We start from the raw sequence: 24,732 nt of genomic DNA, 5'->3' as shown, positions 1-24,732 counted from the left end.
ATGGTACATGGAGTGATAATGCAGTGGTTATGGTACATGGAGTGATAATGCAGTGGTCATGGTATATGGAGTGATAATGCAGTGGTCATGGTGCATGGAGTGATAATGCAGTGGTTATGGTATATGGAGTGATAATGCAGTGGTTATGGTACATGGAGTGATAATGCAGTGGTCATGGTATATGGAGTGATAATGCAGTGGTCATGGTATATGGAGTGATAATGCAGTGGTTATGGTATATGGAGTGATAATGCAGTGGTTATGGTATATGGAGTGATAATACAGTGGTCATGGTGCATGGAGTCATCACAAAGTGTTAATGGAGTGATAACGAAGATGGTCGAGTTTATCAATCTTGATGACCTCAGCCAAGGAGGCGGAAGGCAGGATCATCTAGGGCTGAAAGATAAGTAAAAGTCGCCTTCGAACCCCAAGGAGGGAGGGAGTGATTTAAATAGGTAACTATAGCGTTAGGCATACATGTTTGTAACTCTATAGTATTTCTCAAAATAACTCTTGCCTGCAGGTCCACCCCACCCAAGCTTATATAAAAACCTACCAATTCAAAGAAGTGGTCATGGTTCTTGGAGTAGCCAAACTGAAACCATAGCCGAATTTTATCAGTTTGGCAATTTTGACCTTAAATTTGAAATTAATTTTGAATTCTCACTTTAGCAAATAACCCTGGAAAAATAAATGGAAATTTCCTGTTCAATTTCTGACAATTTACTGTGAAGAAGCTGTAATTGGAATGAATCGGGTATAAAACTCTGCTGAACCCAGTCACCGCGTGCTCCCACAAGCCTCTGCTTTACTAGACGGCTCTCGGCTTGGATAATGCTCTAAAACAAGGCTAGGCTCACACTTTGTGTCTCTCTGTTTCGGAAGCTATTACGAGGATCCCGGGCTGGTGGGACTGGAGTTATTTGTAAAGGAATTAAATAATATGACTGAGAAATGCTCCGAAGAAATTAAGGTTTTGCTTCCAGCCGTAAGTTAAAGGGACACTGTGAATTAAAGGGGTCACTTGAACAACTTTAGCTTAATGAAGCAGTTTTAGTGTATAGATCATGCCTCTCAAGTTTTACTGCTCAATTCACTGTCATTTAGGAGTTAAATCACTTTGTTTCTGTTTATGCAGCCCTTGTCACACCTCCCCTCGCTCTGATTGACAGAGCCTGCATGAAAAAAAAAACTGGTTTCACTTTCAGATGTAATTTACCTTAAACAATTGTGTCTCTTGTTCTGTAAATTGAACTTTAATCACATACAGGAGACTCTTGCAGGGTCTAGCAAGTTATTAACATAGCAGGGGATAAGAAAATCTAAATTAAACAGAACTTGCAATAAAGGAAGGATAAACATTAGATGACTCTTTACAGGAAGTGTTGAAGAAGGCTGTGTAAGTCACATGCAGGGAGGTGTGGCTAGGGTTCATAAACAAAAGTGATTTAACTCCTAAATGGCAGAGGATTGAGCAGTGAAACTTCAGAGGCATGATCTATACACCAAAACAGTTTCTTTAAGTTAGAGTTGTTTTGGTGACTATAGTGTCCCTTTAACTTTTTTAGGAAAATTGGAACAGATCTGGCAGCACAGCAAGACAAAATGATCAAGAGATGCAGAAAAATAAAACATGACTGCTGTCAGAACAGCTGATCTGGAGAGTATGGAGGACAAGAACAAGGGACGTAAATTTATGTAGAATCAGATCTAAGGAAGCACTGAGCGGAGCACAGCTACAGGGTCTAATGAAGTGGAAGAAACCATAACAAGCAGCGAGGATTGGCCACATTTCTCACATTGTCTGTGATGTCTCAGAGAACCAATAAAGTTTACCATTTGTATGGCTTCCTGAGTTTAGAGTCCTGCACCAGTTCTGACTGAGTAACAGCATGAAGGATTGTGGGAAATTCTCTATGGAGTGAGTAATAATGAGCGAACAATCTATTGAGAATATTAGATCTAGTTTATTGATCTGATCGGCATCACAAAACTATAATTTTTTTATAATCTGGTGCCTGAAAGCAAGGCTCACAGCGACCACATATTCGATGCCCAGCCAGTGTCTGACAATGTTAAATAATTGGTGAAGTGACAGACCTTAAGGTGATTTAATAATAAATAGCATAGTTTCATGTATTTAACGCAGAAAACATTAAGTTATATATGTACCTCAAAGTTAAGGGGAGACAGTCAACTTTCATGAGTTTTTCCTGCAAATATTCAAATATGGGCAACTGATCATGGGCAGATTGGCACTTTTAGGGCGTGTTCCTCATTAACCAGGTAAAGCAAAGTGAATATTGAAATGAACACATCTTCGCTCTGGTTTGGCATGTTTTAGTAAATAAAACTCATAAAAACACAAACTCCAGATCAAAACATCACAATCCAGAAAAAAGTTAACAGGTCACCTGAACCTGCGAAAAGTGAGCAGATATGAAACGTTAGACTATAATAAATATAAATATATATATATGTATGTAGTAAGAGGGGGACTGGGCGTTCCTTTCCCCAAAATGTACAGCTGACATTGTATTTAACAAATCACAACTATCAGATAGAAAAAAAAATACAAAATTTCAAATAGCAACGCTTTACAAAATACAGTACTTTTCCTTTTGTATTTAAAAGCCTATTGTCCTTCTTGCTATAGAGCCCAGTGTAGGTCGCTGAGGTCCCCAGTGTCTCCCAGACCTCCATCCTCTTCAAAAAGGTTCACAAACTCAGCCATGGCCGTGTCGTGGTCAAAGTCCAGTGCGGAGCCTTCACCTAGTGACACAAACTCGCACAAATCAGAATGAAGACAAGGATCATTTCACCAGAAATAAACACAAATGTTTGAGAGATTTCTATATCCGGGCAATGCCAGAGATCTAAGCCCTCCCTGTTTTACACTAATGTTTAGCAAACAATTGTTTCAGACACATGACTTTCTTCATGCCGTACCATGGCACCAGGTGGCAGAGGTATTTAAACAGGCAATGCCACTGCGACCATCTAACAGAGCAAAAGCTATTTATTGAACTATACTTTAACCAGGTTCTAAATTTACACTGGTTACTAGTCATTGGTCGTATTCGCTGGTCAGTGGAAAGTTAGCCCAGGTAAGTAGAAATTCACCTGGCTCAGTGTGTCACGGTCCCTGCGGGCTTCCAATGGCAAGGTATTATTAAAGCCTGACTAGTGGCCTAGGACCCTGTAACACTGCGCTCTGCCATGCTCTCTCCCGGTCATCATATACTCCCGTCCCGGTAAAACGATTTAATCTCACTCAATGACCATCGTCTCCCTGCTCTCCACCTCCATCCACTGGAAGAATGTCAGTTACTGAATAAAATCCAAAGTCTAAACGATTTATAGGGCCCTCCCCAACGCTAAACGCCAATCATCGACTCCCTGCTTTACGTGTCCGTCCTCGCCTCTACGTTTACTATTGTATCATTTTGATCAGGAGAAACCGGTGTTAATAACGGTCATTTAAACAGCTGTAGCCAGAATGAAGCCATGCTTCGAGGACAACGGTAAAAGAGGATTATTATATTAAATAACAGCTTTGAGGCGACTGTTGTCCTAAATAAAGGCTCAGCGTTAGCCACTAGAGAGCAAATGGTGACCCCTAGTGGATTCTTCTCATCCTACATTCCTTTAATCGCAGAGTACAATCTAAAGGAACTCGAATATTGTTTATTAAATTCACTCCTCAAATGGTGGCTTTTTAAATTTTATATAAATGAAAGTCCTTTACGTTAAAGAGATCGTCGCTTTGTTTATGCTGGATTTCTCTTTGAACGCATTATTGTTTTGTTTTTATTTAAACTTCTCTTTTCTGCCACATTTGTCTGTCTAGTAATGTCTATACGGTGAATTATCTATATTTTATTTTTACAGCCTTAAAACTGCTTGAGATCAGCTGCAGCACTGACGGTGATATCTCTAGTGCATGTAGTGCATTGTGAGAGGGATCGCGTGCAATGCATGGGGCATGTGTCCGTCAGTGTGACAGCTTCATGGAAGTAGCAAAGATCCTTTATAACAACGTCATCTGTCAATGGAGGATTCCACAGAAATGGTTAAAGTACAAGAGATGAAAGTGAGAGTCTTACTCAGGAGATCCGAGATGGGGAACGATGGAATGATGTCATGGTGAGAAGATGTGTCCAACTTTTCAATCTCTGAAGGAGACAATCGAACCAGCTCTTCATTGTGAACCTGGACATCAAAAAAAAAATATCATTTCAAAACTTCAACAAAGCAATTCACCACCATGCTGTCCCCACCTGAACTTCAGTTTGTCCTCAAACGGCTCTATATACATACACACACACACAGAGTCACCTAATTTTACTGCAGAGGATGGGAATTCTGGGTAATAGACACACTGTATTATGGGAAACATGGCTCACCTCACTCAGTGGTACATCCAAAGCAGTAGAGGATTTCTGTAGCAACTCACTGGGGCTAATGTTACTGCTGAAAGGAGGAGAATGCTCTCTGTAAAACAGAAAAGGTTGGCACCACTTCACGAAAAGTACATGTATAGATTATTACTTTATAGATTATATAATTAACCAATATTGATCGTATCACTGTTACCGAACGACAACTGTCACTGTTACCCAATACTGATCGTATCACTGTTACCGAATGACAACTGTCACTGTTACCCAGTACTGATAGTATCACTGTTACCCAGCACTGATAGTATCACTGTTACCCAATACTGATAGTATCACTGTTACCCAATACTGATAGTATCACTGTTACCCAATACTGATAGTATCACTGTTACCCAATACTGATAGTATCACTGTTACCCAGCACTGATAGTATCACTGTTACCCAGTACTGATAGTATCACTGTTACCCAGCACTGATAGTATCACTGTTACCCAGCACTGATAGTATCACTGTTACCCAGCACTGATAGTATCACTGTTACCCAGCACTGATAGTATCACTGTTACCCAGCACTGATAGTATCACTGTTACCCAGCACTGATAGTATCACTGTTACCCAGCACTGATAGTATCACTGTTACCCAGCACTGATAGTATCACTGTTACCCAGCACTGATAGTATCACTGTTACCCAGCACTGATAGTATCACTGTTACCCAGCACTGATAGTATCACTGTTACCCAGCACTGATAGTATCACTGTTACCCAGTACTGATAGTATCACTGTTACCCAGCACTGATAGTATCACTGTTACCCAGCACTGATAGTATCACTGTTACCCAGCACTGATAGTATCACTGTTACCCAGCACTGATAGTATCACTGTTACCCAGCACTGATAGTATCACTGTTACCCAGCACTGATAGTATCACTGTTACCCAGCACTGATAGTATCACTGTTACCCAGCACTGATAGTATCACTGTTACCCAGCACTGATAGTATCACTGTTACCCAGCACTGATAGTATCACTGTTACCCAGCACTGATAGTATCACTGTTACCCAGCACTGATAGTATCACTGTTACCCAGCACTGATAGTATCACTGTTACCCAGCACTGATAGTATCACTGTTACCCAGCACTGATAGTATCACTGTTACCCAGCACTGATAGTATCACTGTTACCCAGTACTGATAGTATCACTGTTACCCAGCACTGATAGTATCACTGTTACCCAGCACTGATAGTATCACTGTTACCCAGCACTGATAGTATCACTGTTACCCAGCACTGATAGTATCACTGTTACCCAGCACTGATAGTATCACTGTTACCCAGCACTGATAGTATCACTGTTACCCAGTACTGATAGTATCACTGTTACCCAGCACTGATAGTATCACTGTTACCCAGCACTGATAGTATCACTGTTACCCAGCACTGATAGTATCACTGTTACCCAGCACTGATAGTATCACTGTTACCCAGCACTGATAGTATCACTGTTACCCAGCACCGACAGAATTGTTACCGAACGACAACTGTGTCACTGTTACCCAATACTGATAGTATCACTGTTACCCAGCACTGATAGTATCACTGTTACCCAGCACTGATAGTATCACTGTTACCCAGCACTGATAGTATCACTGTTACCCAGCACTGATAGTATCACTGTTACCCAGCACTGATAGTATCTCTGTTACCCAGTACTGATAGTATCACTGTTACCCAGCACTGATAGTATCACTGTTACCCAGCACTGATAGTATCACTGTTACCCAGCACTGATAGTATCACTGTTACCCAGCACTGATAGTATCACTGTTACCCAGCACTGATAGTATCACTGTTACCCAGCACTGATAGTATCACTGTTACCCAGTACTGATAGTATCTCTGTTACCCAGTACTGATAGTATCACTGTTACCCAGCACTGATAGTATCACTGTTACCCAGTACTGATAGTATCACTGTTACCCAGCACTGATAGTATCACTGTTACCCAGCACTGATAGTATCACTGTTACCCAGCACTGATAATATCACTGTTACCCAGCACTGATAGTATCACTGTTACCCAGCACTGATAGTATCACTGTTACCCAGTACTGATAGTATCACTGTTACCCAGCACTGATAGTATCACTGTTACCCAGCACTGATAGTATCACTGTTACCCAGCACCGACAGAATTGTTACCGAACGACAACTGTGTCACTGTTACCCAATACTGATAGTATCAGTGTTATCGAACGACAACTGTCACTGTTACCCAATACTGATAGTATCACTGTTACCCAGCACTGATAGTATCACTGTTACCCAATACTGATAGTATCACTGTTACCGAACGACAACTGTCACTGTTACCCAATACTGATAGTATCACTGTTACCCAGCACTGATAGTATCACTGTTACCCAGCACCGACAGAATTGTTACCGAACGACAACTGTGTCACTGTTACCCAATACTGATAGTATCACTGTTACCGAACGACAACTGTCACTGTTACCCAATACTGATAGTATCACTGTTACCCAGCACTGATAGTATCACTGTTACCCAGCACTGATAGTAGCACTGATAGTATCACTGTTACCCAGCACTGATAGTATCACTGTTACCCAGCACTGATAGTATCACTGTTACCCAGTACTGATAGTATCACTGTTACCCAATACTGACAGTATCACTGTTACCCAGCACTGATAGTATCACTGTTACCCAGTACTGATAGACCCACTGTTACCCAGTACTGATAGTATCACTGTTACCCAGTACTGATAGTATCACCGTTACCCAGCACTGATAGTACCACTGTTACCCAGCACTGATAGTATCACTGTTACCCAGCACTGATAGTATCACTGTTACCCAGCACTGATAGTATCACTGTTACCCAGCACTGATAGTATCACTGTTACCCAATACTGACAGTATCACTGTTACCCAATACTGACAGTATAACTGTTACCCAATACTGACAGTATCACTGTTACCCAGTACTGATAGTATCACTGTTACCCAGTACTGATAGTATCACCGTTACCCAGCACTGATAGTACCACTGTTACCCAGCACTGATAGTATCACTGTTACCCAGCACTGATAGTATCACTGTTACCCAGCACTGATAGTATCACTGTTACCCAGCACTGATAGTATCACTGTTACCCAGCACTGATAGTATCACTGTTACCCAATACTGACAGTATCACTGTTACCCAATACTGACAGTATCACTGTTACCCAATACTGACAGTATCACTGTTACCCAGCACTGATAGTATCACTGTTACCCAGCACTGATAGTATCACTGTTACCCAGCACTGATAGTATCACTGTTACCCAGCACTGATAGTATCACTGTTACCCAGTACTGATAGTATCACTGTTACCCAGTACTGATAGTATCACTGTTACCCAGCACTGATAGTATCACTGTTACCCAGCACTGATAGTATCACTGTTACCCAGCACTGATAGTATCACTGTTACCCAGCACTGATAGTATCACTGTTACCCAGCACTGATAGTATCACTGTTACCCAGCACTGATAGTATCACTGTTACCCAGCACTGATAGTATCACTGTTACCCAGTACTGATAGTATCACTGTTACCCAGCACTGATAGTATCACTGTTACCCAGCACTGATAGTATCACTGTTACCCAGTACTGATAGTATCACTGTTACCCAGTACTGATAGAATCACTGTTACCCAGCGCCATAAAAAATTTTTTACTCAATACTGCCTGCGTTACGATTACCCAGCACTGACATTGTTATGGTCACCTGGCGCCAGCGGCATTACTATTACCCAGCACAGACAGCGTCAAATACCAGTAACTAGTCAATCTGCACTTACACTCTATAGAGGATCCTAAACTTATTACCTCTGTCTGTCTAGTATTTGTTCAGCGATCTTTCGTCCAATACTGGCAGCCCCAGGCATGGTTCCAGTCGCCACCCCTGGCACATTCATAAAGGCACGCTTGGTAGTATCTGAAGACAAAAAAAAAAAAAGCACAGATCTCAGCTTTCTGCTGGTTAACGATCTTATTTACAAACACTGTCCTCCGACACACATTATAGGATGGACTTCCTGCAAGCGACATAAGTCAGGGATAACAGGTGCAACACCACCGAAAACTCAGAACAGGAACGAGCAGAGAAGTACACACACTATGCTTTAATATAAAAACCAAGAACCAAAAACTCACAATAATATTAGATAAATCACAGATATTTTGCTTTAATTGTACCATCATACCTTCTGAGGAGTGAGTGCTGTCTGGAAGAGATGCAGTTTCTAGATGTGAACAATGGCCCCTGGAAGGGGGGGGAATAAAAAAAGACTATCAAAATTTAAAAACAAAACAACGTTCCAATACGTGACCCAATTTAAGATTTTTGGATAAACGGTTTAAAAATATTTTTAAAATTGCACATATCAAAAAAAATGTAATAAGAAAATAACAAAATATTAACATATTACAATTATATACAAGAATATTAAATCATTTATACAAAAATCACAGCAATACGTAGCAAATTTATATATATATATATATATATATATATATATATATGTAGAACACATTTCTACTTATAAGTAGAACATTTTTACGTCACTTACGAAACGACTGTGTTTACGGATACGATGTATTCGAGTTCTTTCGTCCACGGATTAATGAAACTGAACCACTGGCTCCTGAGCGTGATAAAGGATCCGTCTTTCGCCTTAAACTTGTAGGAATTTGTCATAATTTTTTCCTTGCTTTGAAGCACTGAGTGAAGGAACAGACACGGTGAGAGACTAAAATCCAACTCCAACCTTTTCCATATTTCTTTAGAACATCAATTAACACTTACATGTCACATATGCAGGTAACAAAGCAAAGTAACAAATCTACTAAAGTGACATTATATTTCATCCAAGCTATGATGTAGAAATATATACACATGGCTACTACTGGTCCACAAACATCCCACATCGGCCCAAAGAGCTAACCCCATAACTCAGACGATACCTACCTATTTTATGCTGGTCCGTTAGGTGTCCGTGGTCATCCTGGTGAAAGTACTCGTAGCAGGACGTCCCAAGAAGCTCCTGAGGAAGGTACCCGAGAATTGCCGTCGCTCTGGAAGAAAGACAAATCGGGATATGTGAAGCTGCAATATCAGAATTCTAACAAAGTATCAGCACTAGACAACAATTCGAATATTCTCGTGTGAAATATACACGGTGTGTACAGTACTACAAGTACTATAAAAAATATTCTAGTTAATCCTACGGCATTGCCTGGAAAATGTGTAAACTTGTTAGGAATGACATCAAGGCTCAGTGTGCTAACGGGCACCGATACTTCTTCACGTCCTCTTTGCAGAGTTTGTTAAAGTATTTATTTCTGGGCGTTTTAAACCAATAATTCTTTAAGCAGATGGAATAAATTCCTTTGCCAATTTCTAAAAGAATAGCGCACATATCCAGAAAGTACAATGTATGACTTGTGTTTAACTCATTGCGTTCGGTAGATTTTGGTTGCAATAGTTTATAATGTGATTTCACTCAGATATAGATCATATAATTGAAACCTGCAGTGGGTAAATAACCTGTTTTTTTATTTATTCTTTTTAATAACATAAAGCAATTTTCCAGCCGGGGTCAGGTTTCAAAGGATATTGAACATAAATAATATTAGGTTTCATACAAACATGGAGGGAAAAAAATGCAAAGGGCAGCTATTGATAAGATTACGAGGTCATGGTGGGAAAGTGGGGAAAAGAGATTGCAGCCCCAGAAACCAACTCTAGATGCTGTTGTATAAAAAGTACTCAAAAAATGCAATTACTTCATTTTAAGATTAAAAACAAAACCGTACGTTTCTCATTCAGTGAATGCCCGTTGCATGGTCACTTTGTGCAATTGTTAAAAGAAATTTGTTTATGTTATGAACAATCCTATTTCTCACCGTTGATCCACATAAACAAATTTACCCTCCACGGTATAACGAGTAACAAACTCGGCGGGTTTCACTCGGATTTCGGCTGCTCGCGGCAGAGACACGTACGGCTGGGCTCTCCCAATCGCGACGAGGCAGCTGAGATTGGGAGATTCTCTGTCTCGGTCACAGTCTTCTTTAAGTCCCACTTCACTCAGGAGACAGTTTCTTAAATAACCGGTGCAGTGAATAGTACAATATCTTCTGTGATCTGACAGAGGAAAGAGACACAAAGCAACGTGAACAGAGAGAAAATATAACTCGTCACGCTGTGTTTCTCACTACCCATAAGCTGATAACTAGCCATGGAAGCTCTTTTATACAAAGTGCTTAGCTAGATGGCCCATGAGCCAATCTAAAGGATACCGTGGGGATTTGAGACAAAAGGTAGCTGGGGAAATTTAAAGGTGATGGCTATTGGTAAAATGTAAAGGGAATGAAGAGGCAATGGAGTCAGAATCTCAAACAGAATGAAATATATTTAGGGGGAACCTGGGTGGGTGGGAAGTGGTGAGAAAAAAAATAAAAAATAATCCCAATCGCTGTTTCTCTGAGCGAGTAGGAGTGTTAGATAAAACCAGGCTGTTAAAAACTCAACAGAAGTAGTTACCTTTTTTCTTTGGATTGGATAAAAAGTTCTCCTCTTCTTTGCCGGAGACTCTACCACACTTCATACGGCAGAAGAAGGACCGTCGAGAACCCCAGTGGAGACGGGAGGGCCCGGCCTGAAAATGCGTGTGTACTTGCAAACCAGCTTTCAAAACATTGTAATAAGACTGTGTCAGTTCTAAAGATCGAATCTGGATCAATGAGGAAACACACACGTTTCATACAGTAAGGGGGTTGCTTGTCAAGGTCTGTAACCCTTTCTCTGCCACAGGGCCTTAAGATTAAAGCAGTCTGGTAGTGGAAGGGTTAACACTTTATACAATCAGACAGCATCCCCGAAGAATTATATACACAAACTGATCAGCAACAAAATTAAAATCTGCATCCTTGAGCTGACAAAACAGCTCTGATGGGTCGAGACATGGACTCCACTAGACCTCTGAATGTGTCCTGAATGTGGCATCCGACACCAAGACAAGAGCATTAAGCAACTGTGATGAACTAAACGTCATCACGGACTCCTGGAGGGGCCTGCTGGCCAGCCTCCTGCCTCAGGACGATGGGCCCTGCAATATACCTTGCCCAATGCACTTTAAAAGGCTCCGTTCATCCAATTTATGTACTTCTGTACTCCAGAAAGAGAGACCAACCTTTAGCCCTGACTCCCTGGAACTGTTCTGGGCAAAGGACCATGTGCACGGTCGGTCAAAATTATGACTTCCATGGAAATCCCGAACCCCTGAACTGATCTGAGTGATTTTTGGATATGTTGGTCCCCCAGATCGGGGCTATCAGGGGATGTGACTTTTCTGGGGTTTCCATGTATTTTGGGGGTACTTTCGGGATGTTGTTAAAATGTAACTTTTCTGTGCCTGGAGATAATGGAGTTTAGTACAGTTTCTGACTCAATTATCTCTCAGGCACAGGAGAGGGATTATCTTGTTTGGGAGTGTCCTGGACCTGAGAGCCAATGTAATTACAGTGTGTACTTTATCACAGTCCCCTCTCAGGTCAGAGTTGTGACAACTGACATGTAATGTGGATAAGTGCAAGATAATGCACCTTGGACATAAAAGAATATTTGATATTTGATAGAGTCTATATTTGATAGAGTCCTAACCTCAACATCTGAGGAAAGGGATTTAGGGGTGATTATTTCTGATGACTTAAAGGTAGGCAGACAATGTAATAGAGCAGCAGGAAATGCTAGCAGAATGCTTGGTTGTATAGGGAGAGGTATTAGCAGTAGAAAGAGGGAAGTGCTCATGCAATTGTACAGAACACTGGTGAGACCTCACTTGGAGTACTGTACACAGTACTGGAGACCGTATCTCCAGAAGGATATTGATACCTTAGAGAGAGTTCAGAGAAGGGCTACTAAACTGGTTCATGGATTGCAGGATAAAACTTACCAGGAAAGGTTAAAGGCTCTTAACATGTATAGCTTGGAGAAAAGACGAGACAGGGGGGATATGATAGAAACATTTAAATACATAAAGGGAATCAACACAGTAAAGGAGGAGACTATATTTAACCCCTTAACGCCGTTACGGCGTTCTATGCCGTCGCGGCTTTAAAGGGCTTTAAAGCCGTTGCGGCGGCATAGAACGCCGTAACGGCTGAAGCCCCCAGGAGGTAAGCTATACTTACCTCCGCCGCGATCCTCTTCTGGGGGTCTGCCTGAGAGCCCAGGCAGCCCCCCTCCGGCAAATGAGGCCCCCGGGGCCATGTGATCACTCTCAAAGAGCGATCACATGGCCCCCTATAGCTGGCTATGGATCTGCCAGCAGGGGGACTGTCTAAAATATTAGAGAGTCCCCCTGCTGGTAGGTAGTGTAAAAAAAAAAATTAAATACACATGTTAAAATAAAATACAAGTATTTATATATATATATAATATATGTATATATATTATATATATAATATATATACATATTATATATATGTAACGTCATACGTAATGTATTTTAATATTAATATTAGTATATATATTAGTATTAAAATACACTTAGAATGACGTTACATATATAATATGTATATATATATTATATATATAATAGATCTACATATATATATTATATATATATATATATATATATATATATATATACGTATAATTACAATAATAAATAAATAAAATAATAAAATAAATAAATAAAATATTGAAACAAAATTTAAAATAAATTATATATTCATATGTAATTTCATTCTAACTGTATTTTGTTAATATATATATATTGGAAACAGAATACACTTAGAATGACATTCTATATATATCTATCTATATATAAAATACAAATAACCGCAAATATATATAGATAGATAAATACATATAATTACATAAAAGATTACATTAGTATACACGTAGAATTTAAATACCTATAAATGCATATATATTAAAATTCTACGTGTATATTTAAGTAATTTTTTAACAGATTTATGTCATATAATTAATTAAAATTTGATTGACATGCCTGACAACACAGGGAGAAAGTGCAGAGAATTTAATTCGCAAGCACTATATTTGACCCTGTAACTCTCCAAGACACCATAAAACCTGTTTATAGGGGGTACTGTTTTACTCGGGAGACTTCGCTGAACTCAAATATTAGTGTTTCAAACTGGTAAATTGTATTACAACGATGATATTTTAAGTAAAAGTGACGTTTTTTGCATTTTTTTACAAACAAACGGCACTTTTATGGACTATATTATTGTTGTAATATGTTTTACTGTTTTAAAACACTAATATTTGTGTTTAGTGAAGTCTCCCAAGAATAACAGTACCCCCCATGTACAGGTTTTATGGTGTTTTGGAAAGTTAGAGAGTCACATATAAGGCTCGCATTTCATTTTTTTGACATTGAAATTTGCCAGATTGGTTATGTTGCCTTTGAGACCGTATGGTAGCCCAGGAATAAGAATTACCCCCATGATGGCATACCATTTGCAAAAGTAGACAACCCAAGGTATTGCAAATGGGGTATGTCCAGTCATTTTTAGTAGCCACTTAGTCACAAACACTGGCCAAATATTAGTTTTTTGCTTTTTTCACACAGAAACAAATATGAACGCTAACTTTGGCCAGTGTTTGTGACTAAGTGGCTACTAAAAAAGACTAAACATACCCCACGTTCAATACCTTGGGTTGTCTACTTTTTCAAATGGTATGCCATTATGGGGGTAATTCTCATTCCTGGGCTACCACACCGTCTCAAAGGTAACATTACTAATCTGGCAAATTTCAATTTGAAAATGGAACGTTCTATATTTGACCCTGTAACTTTCCAAAACACCATAAAACCTGTTAATGGGGGGTACTGTTGTACTCGTGAGACATCGCTGATTACAAATATGTGCATTTTGTTGCAGTAAAACCTAACAGTATTATGACATTTACAGCTAAAATGTGAGGCGGAACTACAAATTAAAAAAAAAAATTCTAATTTCTTACAGTTTTTTTTTATTTTATTCATAATAAATTGTTTCATATATAAATATTTTATATGAAATGAAAGCCCTGTTTCTCCTGAACAAAATGATATATAATAAGTGTGGGTGCATTTAATATGAAAGAGGTGAATTACGGTTGAACAGACATATAGCGCAAATTCCAGTTTTTGTTTACGTTTTGTTTTGATCAGAACGTGCACTATTGACTCCGTCCTGAAGGGGTTAAAAGAAGAAAAACTACCACAACAAGAGGACATAGTCTTAAATTAGAGGGACAAAGGTTTACAAATAATATCAGGAAGTATTACTTTACTGAGAGGGTAGTGGATGCATGGAATAGCCTTCCAGCTGAAGTGGTAGAGGTTAACACAGTAAAGGAGTTTAAGCATGCGTGGGATAGGCATAAGACTATCCTAGATATAAGATAAGGCCAGAGACTAATGAAAGTATTTAGAAAATTGGGCAGACTAGATGGGCCGAATGGTTCTTATCTGCCGTCACATTCTGTGTTTCTATGTATCTGGAAACCCCTTGCATGGGGACTTGCATATAAGGCCAGTTGGACTTGGGTCCAGGGTGGGTGGAGGACAGCAAGACCCCAACCAAGCTGTAATGCTGGCTGCGGGGTTTACGGTGGTTATGGTGTATGGTGGAGGGCTTGGAGTACTCGGTGAGCACTAGGAAGCATCGATTGGCGGAGGCACCCGCTCAGTGTGCCAGGTGGTCCGTCACAGCGACCATTGTCCTTCCTTGCATCACTCTTGTTAGGTCCTAACCCCTGCATACCAGGAACACCTCACAAGACCTGCCGTTTTGGAGATACTCTGACTCAGTCATCGTCTAGCTATCACTATTTGGCCCTTGTCAAAGTCGCTCAGATTTTTTCGCTTGCCCGTTTTTCCTGTTTGCATAACATGAAATTCGTGCTGCCTAATATATGCCACCCCTTGACAGGTGCTATTCTAACAATACAATCAGCGTTATTCCCTTCACCAGTCAGTGGTTTTAATGTTGTTGATGATCAGTGTATATAAATATATATTAATAAATAACGCCAATAAATATACAGGTGGCCATGTAAAAAAATAAAAACATTAAAAATGAATAAAACATAAGAAACACAAATCAGAAATCCGCAATGAGTGAAGTTGCAGGGACGGCTATTTGTTTAACGTGCAGTCTCTTACTTTTGGCATCAATCAGTTTCTCCCGCGGGGTCACATCGGACGATGAAAGTTGCTCTTTTACTTTGGCGACATCTTTGGGGTGCAGGTAATCAAACAAGCTTTGGCCAATGAGATCCGCCTGAGAGGAAGAGACGGGTATATGGGATTAGAAGAGATCAACCACTTCCAAAAATCGATGTTTGTTTCAGCCCAGAACAGGAAATCTCTGTCCTGAGGACAGAGCAGAATCTAATGAAAGCCCAGCAATTTCCCTTCAGGCTCAGTTTATGGAGAGAGCCTTTCATATTAAATTAACCCAAAAACCTAGAATTGGAGCAAAGTGTTAGACATTTTATACACATATATACAGGGAGTGTCTCAGTATTACACACAGAGCAGGGAGTGTCTTTGTACAGGGAGTGCAGAATTATTAGGCAAATGAGTATTTTGACCACATCATCCTCTTTATGCATGTTGTCTTACTCCAAGCTGTATAGGCTCGAAAGCCTACTACCAATTAAGCATATTAGGTGATGTGCATCTCTGTAATGAGAAGGGGTGTGGTCTAATGACATCAACACCCTATATCAGGTGTGCATAATTATTAGGCAACTTCCTTTCCTTTGGCAAAATGGGTCAAAAGAAGGACTTGACAGGCTCAGAAAAGTCAAAAATAGTGAGATATCTTGCAGAGGGATGCAGCACTCTTAAAATTGCAAAGCTTCTGAAGCGTGATCATCGAACAATCAAGCGTTTCATTCAAAATAGTCAACAGGGTCGCAAGAAGCGTGTGGAAAAACCAAGGCGCAAAATAACTGCCCATGAACTGAGAAAAGTCAAGCGTGCAGCTGCCAAGATGCCACTTGCCACCAGTTTGGCCATATTTCAGAGCTGCAACATCACTGGAGTGCCCAAAAGCACAAGGTGTGCAATACTCAGAGACATGGCCAAGGTAAGAAAGGCTGAAAGACGACCACCACTGAACAAGACACACAAGCTGAAACGTCAAGACTGGGCCAAGAAATATCTCAAGACTGATTTTTCTAAGGTTTTATGGACTGATGAAATGAGAGAGTCTTGATGGGCCAGATGGATGGGCCCGTGGCTGGATTGGTAAAGGGCAGAGAGCTCCAGTCCGACTCAGACGCCAGCAAGGTGGAGGTGGAGTACTGGTTTGGGCTGGTATCATCAAAGATGAGCTTGTGGGGCCTTTTCGGGTTGAGGATGGAGTCAAGTTCAACTCCCAGTCCTACTGCCAGTTTCTGGAAGACACCTTCTTCAAGCAGTGGTACAGGAAGAAGTCTGCATCCTTCAAGAAAAACATGATTTTCATGCAGGACAATGCTCCATCACACGCGTCCAGATACTCCACAGCGTGGCTGGCAAGAAAGGGTATAAAAGAAGAAAATCTAATGACATGGCCTCCTTGTTCACCTGATCTGAACCCCATTAAGAACCTGTGGTCCATCATCAAATGTGAGATTTACAAGGAGGGAAAACAGTACACCTCTCTGAACAGTGTCTGGGAGGCTGTGGTTGCTGCTGCACGCAATGTTGATGGTGAACAGATCAAAACACTGACAGAATCCATGGATGGCAGGCTTTTGAGTGTCCTTGCAAAGAAAGGTGGCTATATTGGTCACTGATTTGTTTTTGTTATGTTTTTGAATGTCAGAAATGTATATTTGTGAATGTTGAGATGTTATATTGGTTTCACTGGTAAAAAATAAATAATTGAAATGGGTATATATTTGTTTTTTGTTAAGTTGCCTAATAATTATGCACAGTAATAGTCACCTGCACACACAGATATCCCCCTAAAATAGCTAAAACTAAAAACTACTTCCAAAAATATTCAGCTTTGATATTAATGAGTTTTTGGGTTCATTGAGAACATGGTTGTTGTTCAATAATAAAATTAATCCTCAAAAATACAACTTGCCTAATAATTCTGCACTCCCTGTATATATTGTTATTTAAAGGATAGAAAGGGCTTTCTTTTAATATCCTGCATGTATACCCAACAAGATTAAGTGTGAATAAAATAAAGGTTTTTGCTTAAAATTAACTCATCCAGTGCAACTACATAAAAAGAACTCTGAATGGGTTGATGCATCAGTCATGATAAACGCCCCATGTGTCTAGGATCCAAATTCATCTTTGGTAGTTAACGCTTACCGTATACCAACCCCCCCTCACCCCACTATACTAACGCTAACCAAATACCTTAATACTTCACAAGTCCTTTTAAGGAAAAAAGAAAAGGACTAAAGTGATTAAAGATTCGTTGAACTTTGTGCTTCACATTCTTTGTTCTCTGTCTGACTTAAATTATATTTAATTATTTAAACAACTCCTGTTACTTTACTTTGTTCCCCTTAAAACGATGCCAGTCCCCGATCAGCAGGAATCCCTGGTCCTGGTGTTTGTGACACTCACCTGGCTGTATTTCAGGGTCTTAGACACCGATTCCGACACAAACATGATTTTTCCTCGGTCACATCCAACCACAAAGAGGAAGCCATCAGCCGCCTATTAAACCATCACAAGAGGAAAACGTAAAGCACCGTGCAAACCGATCAGTAAAGGAAACTAAAATAAATAATAATTATATGGGACCATCTTTAATTGGGCCTATGGACACGAAGATATGTTGGTGTACACGCCATGTTTATTTAAAAGTCACTCCAGGCCTGTTTAATTCGGATATAAATTATATTTCAGGCACAATATGAAATTGTAAAATGCGTGTAACTTGCTGCTAATCAATACTATTATGCAGTCTTAACCCCTTAAGGACCAAACTTCTGGAATGAAAGGGAATCATGACATGTCACACATGTCATGTGTCCTTAAGGGGTTAAATTCCTGGAATCCTTACTTGCTTTATGAGGAGATCGGAATCCTTTGTTCCTGTTTGAGGAGACAGGAATCCCTACTTCCTGTACGAGGAGACGGGAATCCCTACTTCCTGTACGAGGAGACGGGAATCCCTACTTCCTGTACGAGGAGACGGGAATCCCTACTTCCTGTACGAGGAGACTGGAATCCCTACTTCCTGTACGAGGAGACTGGAATCCCTACTTCCTGTACGAGGAGACTGGAATCCCTACTTCCTGTACGAGGAGACTGGAATCCCTACTTCCTGTACGAGGAGACTGGAATCCCTACTTCCTGTACGAGGAGACGGGAATCCCTACTTCCTGTACGAGGAGACGGGAATCCCTACTTCCTGTACGAGGAGACGGGAATCCCTACTTCCTGTACGAGGAGACGGGAATCCCTACTTCCTGTACGAGGAGACGGGAATCCCTACTTCCTGTACATGAAGCACAGATTCCCTGCTAGAAGAACAGAATCCATTCTTCCTGTCTGAGAATATAAAAAAAAAACTCTACTTTCTGTCAGAGAGTGGAACCCTTACTTATTGACAGAGAGTGGAACCCTTACTTCCTGACAGAGAATGGAACCCTTACTTCCTGACAGAGAATGGAATCCTTACTTCCTGACAGAGAATGGAACCCTTACTTATTGACAGAGAGTGGAACCCTTACTTCCTGACAGAGAATGGAACCCTTACTTCCTGACAGAGAATGGAATCCTTACTTCCTGACAGAGAATGGAATCCTTACTTCCTGACAGAGAATGGAACCCTTACTTCCTGACAGAGAATGGAACCCTTACTTCCTGACAGAGAATGGAATCCTTACTTCCTGACAGAGAGTGGAACCCTTACTTCCTGACAGAGAGTGGAACCCTTACTTCCTGACAGAGAATGGAATCCTTACTTCCTGACAGAGAATGGAATCCTTACATCCTGACAGAGAATGGAATCCTTACTTCCTGACAGAGAATGGAACCCTTACTTCCTGACAGAGAATGGAACCCTTACTTCCTGACAGAGAATGGAACCCTTACTTCCTGACAGAGAATGGAATAGTTGCTTCCTGACAGAGAATGGAATCCTTGCTTCCTGACAGAGAATGGAATCCTTACTTCCTGACAGAGAATGGAACCCTTACTTCCTGACAGAGAATGGAATCCTTACTTCCTGACAGAGAATGGAACCCTTACTTCCTGTCTGAAGATAATACATTTTCCACTTCCTTTTTAATGTCTAGCGCTACAGTTTATATAAACAAAATCTGTCCTTCCTGGTACGGACACAGAACTTTTCGAACACCAGGCAGGTGTAATTTGAGATATTTCCTCACCCGGAGGATCAATCGGCGCAGCTCGTCATGCTGTAAAAATGAAGGTTTGTAACTCTCTTCAGAAAAGGAGATTCCGGAGCCTGTAAAGACAAAGATCAGGATTACCGCCTAGCTTTGTAAGGGATAAAGGCCCTGCAGAGTTTATTAGATAGTTATTAATAGAGCAGGAGATAAGAAATTCTAAATTAAACAGAATGTGCAATAAAGTTAGTATAAACATTAGATGACTCTTTACAGTAAGGATTAAGGAAGGCTGTGCACATTACTTACAGGGAGGTGTGACTAGAGTTGTATGAAGAGAAACAAAGTGATTTAACTCCTAAATGGCAGAGAATTGAATAGCGAGACTGTAGGGGCATGACCAATACACCAAAACTACTTCATTAAGCTAAAGATTTTTTTGGTGGCTATAATGTTCCTGTCTGTGTTTTCTCATCATTTCAGTTTTTTGCAGGTTGTCACACTCCCAGACAATGCAGGAAGTTAACATATCTTCATCACTAGCTGCCATCAGACAGACTAAGACAGGGACTGGTTCACATAAATAGTGAGTGGGCACACCTACCCTTCAACGCCTTTAAGTGCTGTACGGCCATACGTAACACGGTCAGCTTGTCGAGCTTACGTGGCAGGGGGTCGCATTGTGGGATCATAGCAGATAGTTCCTCGATTAACGTGTTCATTTTATCTCGCCTTCGTTTCTCCGTCTGGCTGTGAGCCTCTCTACAAGACACCAATCAGAGAGAAAATTGGATCTCATGATAAAAGCTCAGAAAAGGAACATGCAATTAAAAGAGTAATATCTGGATGGCATCCCGTGGGGTCATTTAATAGTACAGAGACACACACCATAAGCACTAATATCCCCACATTACCTTTTATTTTAAATAACTAATTGTCTTTGTGTGCGGAAAGCAGGTGAATCTTGCATGATAGGAGCAGCAGGTGGCGCTATAAGGAGGTCTCCTGCAACAGCATGGGCTAATAAAACTCGTGATTTGTCAACTGGATTGTGTCATTTTTCGTTAGATTAAAAATAATCACAGTGAAAATCCAAAATCTCCAAACTGAAAATTTTCTCAAACTAATTCCCCATGCCAAGATCAGCCGATCCTTACCAATTCTACACAATCCCTGAAAACATGCCACATTCCTCCAACTAACCCCTTTCATCATCAGAGGACGTTTCAGAGACCACGTCTGATTGGTGGAGATCATCTCGCAGTCTAACATAGTTAGCGTGAAATTCCACACCTCCAGGCACCCATTTCATTATTAATACAGGAAGAGGAACAGTCAGCAGAAAGGAGGGGCATGTGTGGGAATATTACCAGCAAATAGAGCCATAAAAAAAGCATTTAAAATATTCAAGGATCCAATTTGTCAATTGTTTTCTCCATATTAAAACCTGGAGTTACTGTGTTGTGCCAGGAGGAGAGTTCCCATAAGTCATTGGGTCTGGACCCCACTAATTTCAGGTCAAGCCCCCTGACCAGACACCATAATGATGGACCATCGTCTTACCTGCCCTGGATGTCATTACCGTCTGCGCTTTCTCTGGTTCTGTTTGGGAGGAAGTAAAGAAATAAAAGCACGTTAGCCAAGTTATGAGTTTCCATCAAAAGTACAAAAAATAAAAGTAACCTGAAGGTAACTGTGAAGGAATGCCCAATTACTTGGTCTGGTAATATTCATTTTTTTTTTCCTGTTTGTTTGCTCGTTCGTACTCACCTAGTTCATTTTCCGAATGAGGACCACACCAACATCTCATTAGAACGTGGAATACAAAGTATCCAGTGTGAAACCTCAATGGAAACTATTAATAAAAGGCTCCCCTGGGTGGCCGCCATTTCATGCAACCGAACAAACGTGGTCGGCAGAATGGATGGTGGTCATTTTATCTCCCGAACACAGGCAGCGGTACCTGGTCGTCGAGGGCCTGGAACTAATTTCAGCTAGGCACTCCCGCGAACACCAGTGAAGATGTAACTGCTGCCAGTTCAAGTACCCGACCACCTGTACGCGTTCAAAAGATATGAACTACCGACTGGATGGAGCATTCGGATATCTTGTTTGGTTTTCGTACAGAAACCTTCAAACTGAGACCGACCGTTGCCTCAATTTCTTTGGAACTATCTTGGGCTTCTACCTCGTGGCTGGCCGGTAAAAACTGTACCTCGATGAAAATTCCAAACCACCAAACCGATCTGATCTTTTGGATATGTTAAGCACTCAGATCAGGGCTATCCGTGGACTTTTGAGGGGTTTCCATGTATTTTGGGGTGTTTAAAATTTGTTATATTTTTTTGTACCTGGGAGATAATTGAGTTGTAAGTTTCCTGACTCAATTCTCTCTCAGGCACAGAGAGGAGTTTACTGTGGAGACCCCCTGCTGTGGGTCTGTGTATAATATGGGAGTGCTTGCCTGAAATAAACAGATCTGCTCCCAGCATTCAGTCTCGACTAATGTATGGGGGGAAGCTATATTCACTTTCACTGTTTGATAGAGCTACTTCACATTTGGGAAGGGAGTCTGTGGCGGCGATATACTGGCGGTCCGCCACAGTAACACTGAACTCCCTATTTTGGATCAGCAACGCACAGAGCGGGGAACACGAGCCCTGCAGTATGGATTCTTTATATCGCGATCATTTAGCTGGAAGACGCACACAGGGATTGTAGGCCTGGTGATCATTTTGTCTGGATTATTATCCATTTCATTTTTAAAACCCACTGCATGCAGAAAATAAACATGTTCTGGCTTTCACACATTGTCCTTTCCTGCGCGGTTATCCTGTCTGTTTTATATATATACTGGGAGACCCGAGAATCCAGATTTATGCAGAGATTTCTATTCTGATCGCGACATGTATTGTATTTGTTTGGTATTGCCTTTGGGCATGACACTATTGTATAACATTTGTGTTCCTCGCAGGACTGGCCGCATCCCCATACTATCATTGCATCTCCCATTCACTTAGTTGGTTTGTTTTTATTTCAGCCAATTTAGGGTAAAATAGGTTTAACAGGTTCGAAGTACTTACTGACTCTCGGATTCACTAATTTTCCGTTTTCGTGGAAACTCTGGTCCTGTAGAAGTAAAGGTGCTGACGATTGCAGGGCTCGGCTTGGGGCCAAGGATGCTGGAGACGGCAAGGCACTGACTGGCTTCCATGATGAGAGTATCTGAGAGAGACAGACAAGGTAACAGTACTTTCATTAGGATTCTCTCATTGAAGAGTCAGTTACTCCGAGAGGCTGAAGGTAACACTAGGCTCAGCTAATCCCATAGCAGCTTTGCAGAGACAGCTGAAGGTGATACAATGTGGCTTCATACAGGGGCATGTTTCCTGTCTCTAGTTTCATCTCGTGCCAGGAAAGGTATATTGATCTATCAGCAGCAATTTTAAACTTTATATGATAAAAATGATATGTTTTCACATTTAGATTGTATCATAAAAAGAAAATAATAATAATAGGGGAAATAAAAATAATCTTGTTTATAAATTATTATTTAGACAATTCACTAATAAACGATTATGCATGAAATAAAATAAAAGAAGCCTAACCGTGTAACACACGGACGTTGCACAGTTTAGGAGAGATTTTGTAATTACAGGCAGTTCCTTCCCTCACCGGGAAGAGGCTCCACCAATCAGGAGGTTATAGATCCGTCCAATTTTTACAAATGGCTGCAGTTCCATGCCTCGTTAGCAGCAGACAGTGAGGGCAGGTTACTCACTGCATCATCAGCTGGGCAATAGGGTCATTATCTTTTTATTGATTTTTAGATGGTTTAGATCTGTGGTGGGCAACCTTGGGCACACCAGATGTTATGGACTACATCTCCCAATACACTTTGCCAGCTTTAGTGATGTAAGAGCATTATGGGAGATGTAGCCCATAACAGCTGGAGTGGCAAATGTTGCCCCCCGATAGTTTAGAGCACACATAGGCACCCTTCAGCACTCCAGATGTTTTGGACTACATCTCCCATGATGCTTTGCCAGCATTATGGGTGTAAGAGTATTATGGGGTATCTAGTGCGCATCATCTGGAGTGGCGAATGTTGCCCACCCATAGTTTAGAGGGGTAACATACACTGCAGGGTGTTACTGGTTTATAACCAAGGCACTGTACAAGACAAAAGCCTTCTAACCCCCCAACAAGGCAATTCTGGAATTAAATGAAACGAGACGTATAATGCTTTCCGGAGTTATGACAAGAAGTGCAGAATATGCATACCAGGGCGAGGGCGTAGATTCTACAGAACGGATCATAATAACCAATTATCGCTGCATCTTTGACAAGGATCGGGGAGGTATGTCTAACTTCGCAGCAAAATGTAAGAACCTGGGATAACCTGGGATAACCTGGGATAACCTCACTGAACTCACCCCAATCGAGTTTGAGCGGGACTCATGTTGATGGGGGGGGGGGGGTTCTGTGACGAACCACCGTCACTACGTACCATGCCCACTGCTTATCTGTGTGTTTTTCCATTGTATGGTGTGTTTTCCCCTTGCATTCTGTGTTTCCCCATGTATTGGTTATGCATTCCGTGTGATTTTCCTGGTTTATTTTTAGGGTTCCTATATGTTTGGGATGTATATTTAATAGTTTATGTTTTATGATCTGCAACTCTAGTGCCTGGGGGATAAGTGGGTTAAGCAAATGACTCTTTTGGATATGGTATTGAAATCAAGGGTTTCCGGTTTCTAGAAGGCTTGATCATCACCACATCATAAGACTTCCAGGACACGTTAGTGTGACTTCCCACACCCTACAGAATAGCTCTGCTGGAGTCCAAGCTTCAACGAGGCATTGGGGTTGGAAACTTGGACATTCCATGAAATCCAATTAA

General features: G+C 40.9%; 1 protein-coding gene across 1 annotated transcript in view; it reads right to left on the bottom strand.

The window, feature by feature from the left end:
* Nucleotides 1-1,950: 1,950 nt before the first annotated feature.
* BMAL2 (basic helix-loop-helix ARNT like 2) overlaps nt 1,951-24,732 on the bottom strand; it is a 35,232-nt gene continuing 12,450 nt past the window's right edge. Inside the window, exons 2-16 of the mRNA XM_063446697.1 lie at nt 22,913-23,054; nt 21,393-21,431; nt 20,434-20,591; nt 19,869-19,948; nt 18,094-18,186; nt 15,676-15,793; nt 11,037-11,180; nt 10,397-10,637; nt 9,459-9,565; nt 9,061-9,211; nt 8,695-8,753; nt 8,318-8,426; nt 4,410-4,497; nt 4,110-4,215; nt 1,951-2,775 (exon numbers count right to left, since the gene is read on the bottom strand). Of these exons, the coding sequence (XP_063302767.1) occupies nt 2,654-2,775; nt 4,110-4,215; nt 4,410-4,497; nt 8,318-8,426; nt 8,695-8,753; nt 9,061-9,211; nt 9,459-9,565; nt 10,397-10,637; nt 11,037-11,180; nt 15,676-15,793; nt 18,094-18,186; nt 19,869-19,948; nt 20,434-20,591; nt 21,393-21,431; nt 22,913-23,054 (1,757 nt within the window). The 3' untranslated portion in view covers nt 1,951-2,653. The remainder of the gene's footprint in view (nt 2,776-4,109; nt 4,216-4,409; nt 4,498-8,317; nt 8,427-8,694; nt 8,754-9,060; nt 9,212-9,458; nt 9,566-10,396; nt 10,638-11,036; nt 11,181-15,675; nt 15,794-18,093; nt 18,187-19,868; nt 19,949-20,433; nt 20,592-21,392; nt 21,432-22,912; nt 23,055-24,732) is intronic.

Source organism: Pelobates fuscus, chromosome 3 (genome assembly GCF_036172605.1).
Source record: "Pelobates fuscus isolate aPelFus1 chromosome 3, aPelFus1.pri, whole genome shotgun sequence".
Classification (NCBI taxonomy): Eukaryota; Metazoa; Chordata; class Amphibia; order Anura; family Pelobatidae; genus Pelobates; species Pelobates fuscus.
Note: the sequence above shows the minus strand (reverse complement) of the source record. Positions and strands in the feature narration are given on the sequence as shown.